Raw genomic sequence first — 10,625 nt, forward strand, 5'->3', positions numbered from 1 at the left:
CTGAGCTGTATTTGCATGCAAAATGCCTCAGTACAGTATAAAAGAAGTCAGTCAGAGATGGATGCACTTATATGTGATGATAATAAATGTGACTGTCCTTTCAAATTGTGTCCTGCCTGTTTTAAAACAGAATATTTTGGGCCTGATTCTCATTTAATACAGCCCTTTGCCAGGGCCAGCTCTACAGTTTTCGCTGCCCCAAGCAGCGCGCCAAATTGCCACCGCGGGCGGCGGGGGCAGTCCGTGTGCCCTTAGGGCAGCAGGCGCGTTTCCGCGGCGGCGGCAATTCGGCGGCAGCTTCTATGTTTAGCTGAAGCCGCCGCGGACAGCTAAACGTAGAAGCTGCCGCCGAATTGCCGCCACCGCGGAAACGCGCCTGCCGCCCTAAGGGCACACGGACTGCCCCTCCTCCCCGCACGCAGCGGCAATTCGGCGCACTGCTTGGGGGCAAAACAACAGGGACTGCCCCCCCTTGCAGATTGCCACCCCAAGCACCAGCTTGGAATGCTGGTGCCTGGAGCCGGCCCTGCCCTTTGCTATCACTCTGGTCATGTAAAGGTGCCTTTGGAAAATTTAGTTATTTACACTCACTCTTAAGGCCCCACGTCCTCTATCAAAGTGGTGTAAGGGGGCCTGACTGTAAATGAGATAGGGCCCTTTATTTTTGAGAGAGACATAAAGATAATTGTTCAGGCTTCTGTGTTATCACTTGAGCCCCCATGCCTGTGCACACTGAACACACACACTTCCAAAGCAAGACAAACTGCAGAACAGGACTGAATTTATACATCAAATATGAAGCACAGGAGAAGGAGGCTCTTTGATCAGGTATCCAGTGGTTCGAATCATTTCCAAAGATGTTTACTCTTCTGAAACAAGGATCACTTCAAAAGGATTTTCGCAGCAGCCCAGCCATGAGCTTGGCAGTAATTATGCATCTTCCCACAACTGTCCCAGGGGGCAGGCAGTGAGAAGTGCATTCCATAAGTGAGCAAATGGGAAGGACTGATTCCCTTCCTGCCGTCTTTGGATACCAAAAACCAGATACATTCGGGTGTGAGATACCTATTGTCTTGTGTCAGCTATAATTCCCTGAGGAGGTTCAGGAGAGGCAGGAGGCTACTGTGCTAATCAGAGCCAGCTAACAGAACCAGAACAATTGGGTGGATTTTGATTTGTTGCACTGGATGCCTTTGCTTGATGCAGTTTTGGCGTAATGCTTAATAAAACAAGCCAGTGAGAATGTAAGCACACTCCTACTTCCTAGGGCTCTGGGTTGGTTTTGTGAATGGACAGACCCATTCTGATTTTTGTTGGTTACATGGCTTGAACCTACATGTACCAAGCCTTTAGAACATCAGAATGGCCACACTGGGTCAGACCAAAGGTCCGTCTAGCCCAGTATCCTGTCTTCCAGCAGTGGTCAATGCCAGGTACTTCAAAGGGAATGAACAGAATGAACAGAACAAGTGATCCATCCCCTGTTGCCCATTCCCAGCTTTGGCAAACGGAGGCTAGGGACACCATCCCTGCCCATATCCATTGATGGACCTATCCTCCATGAGACTTTGCAGTGACTTGAAAATTTTTGTTATTTTTCATTCTAAGCAGAGGCAGCATAGTATAGTGGATAGGTACTGGGCTGGGAGTCAGGAGACTTGGGCTCTATTTCCAGCTGCTGTGTGACTTTGGACAAGTTGCTTCATCTAGATGTGCCTCCATTTCTCCTTCCCCTCCTTTGTCTTGCCTATTTAATCCAAGTTCTTTTGGGAAAATACTGTCTTGTACTATGTGTTTGTACAGGGCCTAGCACAATGGGACCTGACCATGGTAGGGGCCTCTAAGAACCACTGTAATACAAATAAGAAAAAGAGTAATTTTTACTTTCCCTCTGGGTTCAGAAGTGGGTCTGCTAAAACAGTAGGAGAGACGTTCTCATCTCTCCAGCATGACTGGAAGCAACAGCACAGGGAATCTCACAAGCAAGTCCGTTGTTATATGATTTCCAGCCACTTTTGCAAACCTAAGAAGTTCATATAAAGGCTCTGAATGGGTTTCGCTTTGCCCCTCACTGATTTGTATATGGATTGGAATCTGAGCGGTCATGGAAGATTTTACAGAGAAATAGACCAAGGGGAATCCACTAATCCCAAATCAGAGAGTTTTGGGGATGCGTACGTCCCTTGGATTGTGCTGGCAGAGATGAACAAAAGCAGGTAGAATAGGAGGGGGCATTCATAGGAGGGAAAGAGCCCCTCCACTGCATTTTGTCCCCACCCAGGAGATACCACATAGCTGGAGCTTTGTGGTACAGAAGGGGCACGTTTAGGGCACAGCCACCTGTGAATCCAGATTATCAGCTGCAGTAAACTGCATTAACTCCCCTTCTGCATCTTCTGGCAGGGTTGATGGAAAACAGACATAGGATGGGAGAGCCAGTGACAGGTTAGGCGATCAGAGAGCTCCATACAGCAGCTGGCTCCCTGTGCTAGTGGCCTGAAGTCCAAGAGGGTGGTGTTTGGTTTATTTGTGGAGCTGAGGGTCCTATAGGCTTCCCAGGCTGCAAAATCCCCCCTGCACACTTGTTTGAGGTCAGAAAGCCCATCCCATTCAGAGGGGAAATATGGAGGAAACTCCTCGAAGTGAATCTTACAGAATTTCCAGTGATCTCCATCCCCTCTCATGGGTCTGTCCAGGGGAGGGAATGACTGGGCCTTTTAGTAACTCCTCTTCAAGGAATTCCAGCTTTCTGAAAGGTTCTTCCAGTCGGATTCAAGAAGGTTTCTCAAAGCTCCTCCTGCTCATTTTAATTTTCTCATTGCCGAGTATGCAGTAGACTTAAAATTCTGTCAACAGTGACCAGATGCCTGGCCTGGCTGCTGCGGTATTTACTGAATGTAATGCTCTTTCATCCTCGAGAAACTCATCTGGACAACTCAACCAATGATCCTGATGTTCCTTTCTGCTGCCATTTCAGCTCTCCCTGCAAATTGAAGTGGCTAGTTTTTTCCAATCAAATTGAATTGGATTTCTCTTACTCATAGTGAATCATATGTTTGTGGGGGTGGAATTTTGATTTGGTTTCTTCCATGTTTTAAAAAAGTAGGTCCTGAAGTTTAAAAACAAAAGAAAATACTCTATTCCTCATATGAGAAAAGACTTCCCAACTGCTTGAAAATGCATTCTCATTTGAGCATTATTTCTAAATCTGAAAGGTACAAGCCATATCCCTCTCACCCAAGTACTGAACCGGTTAGATGATCCATAGCTTTTCTTATTACTTTCCTCCAGATCAGAACCCCTAGCTGAAGTTTGATGCTGCTATACAGAGGTTTCTTCCTCTCATAGCAGAGATGGGAGAGTCCTCCAATGGGTTTCACACACAAAAGGTGATGTCACCTGTATGAATTCATATGTTCAATTTTCTTTGGGTTGCTGCTTCCTTCTTAATGATCTGTGACATTCAAACACCTCCTCATTCTCCTCAGCCATCTCCGATTTCTGAGAGACTGCAAGCTCGTTGCGGGTTTCTGGCTTCACTTCAGCAGGCTGAGGTTTAGGAAAAAGGCACCGTTAAAAACTGACTCTAATCCAAAGCCCAGGCAGCTGGCAAATACCAACCTTATAAAGAACTTTTGTTCTTGAAAAAGAAACCCCCCCAAAACACTGTGCAGTGTCAATAGTGCTGCAGATGATGCACTTTAACCTTCTTTTATTATCATGGTAACCAAGGATGTATCTGAAATATAAGTGGCCAAGGACATAAATATACCCAGGCTCCCTCCCTAAAAGAGGAGTCAGGATCCCTGCATGCTCTTCCAGTGTAACGAAGGTGGAAGGTCTGGCCAGCAAAGTAGGCTCAACAAGAAAGCCGAGGACCGGTGTTTGTGTGATTGCTAGTAATAGGTGTCTCTCCTGTCTCCCTGCTGGATGTGAGTAAAGGACTAACCAGGTTCATTTATTTTGCTCTGCAGTTTATGACCAAGAACCCCAACATGCGCCTGGGCAGCCTGGCTCAGGGTGGAGAGAACACTATCCTGAGGCACCCCTACTTTAAAGGGCTGGACTGGGACCTGCTGAACCAGCGCCAGATGGAACCACCCTTCAGACCCCGAATTGTGAGTGATGGGGAGCGAGCAAGAGAATCTCCTTTTGTTGAATTCTTTCACTAGCTGTATAACTACTGGGGAGGAGGATGCAGTGGAAGGGCGGCTTTGTGATTAAGGCACTGGACTGGGGTTTAGGAGAAGTCGGCTCAATTCACAGTTCTGCCACAGACTCCCTCTGTGATGCTGGTCAAGTCACTTAATCTGCCTGGGACAGAAAGATACTTAAGCATCTAAAGACATATTTTCAGACGTGTCTAAGCAGATTAGGCACCTAACTCCCCTCTGTGCTTTAATTCCCATGTAGAAAATGTGGGGTAATAATTCTTCTCTTCCCCCAACTTAACCCTGCCTTGTCTATTGAGACAGTGACCTGTCCAGGGCAGGGGCTGTCTCTCACTGGGTATTTGTACAGTGCCCAGCCCAGTGGTGCAGTGATCCATGCTGAGGCCTGTGGGTGCTACTGTAATGCCATTGAATAATTACAATGACAAGGAGCACAGAGTGCCGGTCCCTCTGTCCCCTGATACCGTACTGCCCCGCGGATGCTCCTCGTGATGCTTTCACGCTCATTCCCAATGGAGATTCTCTCCAGTTCGCTTCCTATGGCACCACTGCCTTTTAAATTCCCTTCTGAGGCCTGATCCTCAGGGCTGCTGAGCTCCTTTATCTCACTTTGCAGTCAGTGGGCCCCTCCTGTTCAAATCCCAGTGAGTTCAGTGCATGCAGAATCAGGCCCAGTGGTCCTTGCAGGTGCTCAGTACTTTTCAGGATCAGGCTTTTTATGTTCTGCCTTTTCCTTCACCTGAATCCAAATCTTCCTGGGACCAGGATCTTCCCCAGTTTTGATGTTGGGACCCTGGCCCAGCCTTCCCTGGTATTTAGGGTGACCAGATGGCCCAATTTTATAGGAACAGTCCCGATATTTGGGGCTTTTTTTTTATTCCCCCACCCCCATCCTGAATTTTCACACTTGCTATCTGCTCACCCTACTGGTACTTGGCCTTTGCTTTGGCTAATGAGGAGTTCAGACTTCAGAACCAAGCTTTCTATTACCATCCAGAGACCTGTGTGTCTGCTGAGCTTGAACATCTCTTGGGTTGTGCAAGGTTTGTGAGACTTGTCAAGGAAACCATCAGGGTGGGATTTTCCAAGGCTCTCAGTCCCCCCGGAACTCAATGGTAAAATACCCTTTTGAGACACAGGTGGGAGCAGAGCTGAGCCAATGCTGAGTATGTTTGAAAATCCCACTCTAAATATGCACATGTTCTTGCACAGTGTAAAGTGACCATTCCGCAGGGTCTAGTGAATTCCCTTGCTAGAGTGGATCTGGAAAAATAAACTCTCGTGGTAATAAAACTTCTCCTTGCTGTTCTGGGGCAGGAAAAATCAGCGTTGTGTCAAAATGTACCATAAGCCAACTTTGGGGTCTCTATTGAAAAGAATCATACTTTGTACTGGGTGGGTAGGAATCCGGCACCTGGAGACAGGGTGTTTGTTCTTCCTGTAGCATTACTAATTACTTATTGTACAAGTATAATGGCTTTTGAACAAAGGAGAATATCCCCCAACTAGGCCGTTTCAGACACTGCACAGATAAGGAAAGATTGTGTAGATTCAGCTAATTGGAAACTGTGTGTATAATTACTGTGAATGGCTGAGTCTGTGCAATGTGACACTTAAACAAAGTAAGGGATTACTGCTCCATGGGGTCTGCCATTCAGCAACAGTGCAGCCAAAACTCCAGCTGATGTCAACTAAGTCAGTGAGCGGTTTGCCTGCGAAAGGCCTGTGGGGGCTTACAAAGGACAGGCTAAGCAGGACCACTCAGCATCTTACAGGATGCAGCCCAAAGTCAGTTACAGGATAGCTGAGCACTCCATGGAGGCAGTCATGCATCTCACTCAAGACGAGAATAAGTTACAAAGAGAATAGAAAAGTGATGGTGCAAGATTTTGACCTCTCCTCTTTTTGTCTTTTTTGTTTGGCAGAAATGCAGCGAAGACGTTAGTAATTTTGACCCTGATTTTATAAAAGAAGAACCAGTTCTAACCCCCATTGAAGAGGGGATTCTTGCAATGATTAACCAAGAAGAATTTAGAAACTTTTCATACACTGATCCAGAATTACAGCCATAGCCACATGGAAGGTGGTGATAGAACCTGATGGAAGAAGTGAAAATTGGGTTTACCAGGAATTTCATTCTCAAGGAATACACTGAAACGGCCTTATATTATGCAACAGCACCAACAACAAAGTTACCTTAATGTGAAATAAAAAAGAAAAAATCTGTAGGATTTGTGCAACTCTGATATCAAATATTTATAGGGCTGGAATAAACATGGTATCATAAATAGTCAATGCAGACTATTAATGCTGAGATACTTGGTTCAGCACAGATCTGACTAGTTGCAATTTGCAATGAGTTTGGGGAGTTGGTGTGAGCATGAAATGAGCAGAGTTTTGCAGCTCTGAGCCAAACAGACATTTTACAATACTGACCTTTGCAAGACTGAGCTTTGAGGGATCCAGCACTGCCTCCCCTTTGGAAACATGGGAAAGAACCAGCAGCCACTGGGCTCATTGAGCAAGATGGTCCATGTGGTGCTACCTGTTTCTGGAGTATTTATTTCTATCCTAAGGACAAATGGCTCTTTGAACCTGTTTTGGGCTTCCATGTAAAATACTTTACTGTGCAGACTAGCAAAAAAATGTCACCCCCACCTGTTCTTCCAAACCGGAGTGAAGCCACTTATAAGCTCGGTGTTTTAGTATGTGTGATATGAAAAGTTTTTGCATTTGCATTCTGTGAAATGCCTTTTTGCATCATGCACTCTCGATACTCCTTTTCTGCATACCAGCTGTTTTCAACTAAAATATTGTGTGTGAAACCTTGCCATTTACTTAGATTTTATTTAATTATGTTATACGGAGCCCCCTTTTGTGAGTTCACTGGCTCATTAAAACTTTGATGGAAAATAGTAGCTCTCATATTATTTGTAGTGTTATTGTGATGGGAGCTGCAAAGTTGGCAAGCTGTTTGAAAGCAGAATTGTCAAATAAGCAGCAATGACATAAAAGGACAACACTCTCCCCCTTAGAAGGATAAACCTTCACTAAGATTCAAGGAGAGAGGTGACCTAGTTGGGTTTGGATTTAAGAGCTTGTTATTCAGAAGGGATGCCTTATCAATTGTAGCCTTATCAATTGTAGCCTTAAGCACGTGAGCCATCGTCAAGTTGGTACAAAGCTGAAAGCAGCTTCTAGAAACCAGTCTCTCCAGTAGGAGATTCAGATGTGCTACACCTTCGCTTCTGGAAAGCGGACACATTCGTTTCCTATGCCGACTTCTTTAGCCACTGCTAAGCTTCAGCCTGCATGTCAGGATTAGAACTTTTTTCTTGAGGATTTGACCACCTCCTAGGCAGATACCTAGTGAGAAGGGGAGGTGAGTTTTAAACAGTTTGCAAAGCTACTTTGTGTTACAAGTCACAAGTTTAATCTGAAAAAAGGGTGGTCTGGGAAGGACTGTCCGTGTTCTCACGTCTGGTCTACACACTGACAATATGCCTGCAAAACTATGTTGGTTAGGGGTGTGATTTATTTTATTTTATTTTATTTTTTTACTGATAGAGCTGCACACAAGCAACCCCTAGTATGGATGTAGTTCTACCAGTATAAAAGTGCTTATACTGGTATCGTTTATTTCTCTTCCTGTACAGGAATAAATTATACTGCTGTAAGGACTTGTCTACCAATATAACCGCATCCATACTTGGGGGTTGTACTACTTTAATTATTCTGGTCTAGTTAAAGTGGTACAAGTTGTGTATGTGGACAAGACGTTACAGTCGTATCCAAAGCCTATGGAAGTCAAGTGGTATCAAATCTTTGACCTCTGTGGTCTTTGGATCAGGCCACACCCACCACAGCAGCATCTGAGCACTGGTGAAAACAGAGATTCTCTCTTTAACAATAAGCATGTGATGGGCACCAAATGAATAAAAATGATCATTATAAAAACCTTACTTTCAGCACTGGAAGGAGTGGTTCAGCAGGCAACTGGTTACAAATTCTTTATAGGCAAGCCCCTTTGGCAGCTAGTCCCACTGGAGATCATTATAGAGTAGCCTCCTGGGGAGACCTGTCCCATGAGGGTGATTTGTGACATGCCTCCTACACCAGATGCCTGATATCATCCCTCTCACTTTTATTGGTAGTGCTGCTGCTCTGAACATCCATGGGCTTCATGGGATACCATTCTTGAATCCCTCAGGAGTTAGAGCTGACAAATCACCCATAAACGTCGAACCTTCCTGTTGCATCACCATGCTGACCAGACTCCAGCAATATTACAGTAGCTGGTTACATCATTGATTGCAAGATGAATGTGGAAAACCCAACTTTTAAGACTTGTATTGATGTACCCCCTAGAAATCTATATTCTGAGTGAATCCAAGGATCAGGCCATTGTGACATGGTTTCTGATTTACATTTCACAAAACTCTCTGCTAGAAAGTTGAGAATAGGAGTAACTCTAATTGCACTTAACACCATAGTGAAGGGAGCACAGCAGGAACAAATCTCCCCTTGTACAGCCAGTTTCTGGTTGATCATTCACCAGGGGTAATGTTTTTGGACGGATGAGTAAAATGTCAGGGGTGAAGTCCTGGCCCCATGGAAGTCGATGGCAATTTTGCCATTGATGTTAGTGGAGCCAGGATTCACCCCATAGGACCTTTTACATTATCCTCATCATTGTAAAAGCATGTGTGTGCAGATCTCTTGCCTGGGCTGGAAATCCCATGGTAATTTTCAATTCTGCTGTGCTGTGTAAAATAATCATACTGGTTTTCACAATTCAGAATAACCATTCATCTCTGCTGGCTTCCTGGAACTAGAATGGCAAACATAATAATTTAGCTGCCACAGTCAGCAGATGCTGAATCAGCTGCAATTGGCCGGCTTCCCCGAATTCTGCCAGTCTTTTAGAAGGAATTGATATTTCGCTTTCACTCCTTCAAGACCATGTTGGCTGAGGAATGAATACCAACTCATTAGAAAGTATCCATGCAATAATTTTGGTTTTTGCAAAAGCAGATCTAGCGTTTAGGCTGTTGTTGAATATGCAGCTAAAGGTTGATTTTTCAAACAAAGCGTCCATACGAAGAAGCTCCTGCGTGAGTTGCTCTGCCAATTATTTTGACAGCATGACCAGCTTGGGTGGATACAATTAGACAGTTTTAGTATATTAATTTTAGACTTTGCATTGGAGTGTATTAAACTAGCAGCCACTGGTTTCCAAAGATTAAAGTATAGAAAGCTTGTATTCTCTCCAGTATGAAAATTGGCCATGGAGCAAATTATTATTAGGCAACTTTGCCCTAAAAGGGTAAATGCAGCCTTTTTAATACTTGCAGTAAAAAGAAAAGTGTCTTTGATGTCTCAGCTCTGAATTCTTGCTATGGACTATCCTTTCATTTTCAAAGAGATGCAGGAGATTTAGCCATAAAATTCAATGGGCTAAATCTCATACAAGGCCTTTGAAAGTTTAGAGGAAGATGCAATTCAAAGAAGGCAGATGGCTCAAGATATATGACAAGTAGGCTGTCTAAGGAATTGTTTTTAATGCAACGGCTTGGCAGGCAATGAAAAAACATTGTCACTAGCCTTGAAATATTTCTAGGAATTTAATTTTAAAATAAAATGTAGCAATTGTCTAAAGATGCTTTACGTAAGTTATAAAATCCCACATCATGATTTCACTCCTTTTCGAACTGCAGTGCAAGAAATGACTGCGTACAGTTGAGGTTGCCTAAGCATTTCTCTCCTAATCTCCTCATTACCTTCCATACCTTTCAACTTCTAGGATGAAATTTTCCATATTTTTTTTCAAGCTTGAGAACAAGCAATTTTGAGAACAAGGGGATGGGTGAGGAGTAAAGTTCACTTTTCCCATTGCAAAAATACTGTTATCTCAAACTAAGCAATTTGAATTGCAAAGCCCTTATGGAGTCAAAGTGCCTTTCACAGTATTGGCAATCCTTGCAATTGTATTGGGAGTCTCACAATATTTGTTGTTTTATTTAAAGCTCCTGCTCTTGGAGTCATGGGATTAGCTGAGAATCTCAGGTTTTGTTTTTTAAAAAAGTTTCTGGTCCTCATGGTTGCAAAAGAAAGCTGAAAAAATGTGACCCAGATATTCCCAAAAGGCTCAGAAACCAGAAGACCAAAAAAAAAAAAATAAAAGGACTCAGAATGATTTTTTTTTAATTCTCTGATTTTTGAGCCAACCTGGTCATTTTGGGGGGCCTGGCTCATGCTTTTTGAACATCTGGGTGGGAAATACTGCTTTTGTTACCCTGGCAAAAATTCTGTTGATTTAGCTGAGTTATATGAGCTTGACAATTATAGTACAGGTGGCACTGTAGTTAAATAATATAGTGAACCCTGTCTCGTTCAGTGTAGGAGGACACAGGGACACAATTAAGGGAGCTCAGAATTTTTGCAGGAAAGCCA

General features: G+C 44.0%; 1 protein-coding gene across 2 annotated transcripts in view; it reads left to right on the forward strand.

Moving 5' to 3' along the window:
- The window catches only part of PRKCH (protein kinase C eta), a 157,490-nt gene extending 150,405 nt beyond the window's left edge, over positions 1–7,085 (forward strand). For both annotated transcript variants that reach the window (XM_039538073.1, XM_039538072.1), the window contains 2 exons: positions 3,975–4,118; positions 6,098–7,085. In XM_039538073.1, coding sequence (XP_039394007.1) covers positions 3,975–4,118; positions 6,098–6,244 — 291 coding nt within the window. In that variant the 3' untranslated portion in view covers positions 6,245–7,085. The remainder of the gene's footprint in view (positions 1–3,974; positions 4,119–6,097) is intronic.
- Positions 7,086–10,625: the final 3,540 nt, after the last annotated feature.

The sequence above is a fragment of the Mauremys reevesii genome, linkage group 4, assembly GCF_016161935.1.
Source record: "Mauremys reevesii isolate NIE-2019 linkage group 4, ASM1616193v1, whole genome shotgun sequence".
Taxonomy (NCBI): Eukaryota; Metazoa; Chordata; order Testudines; family Geoemydidae; genus Mauremys; species Mauremys reevesii.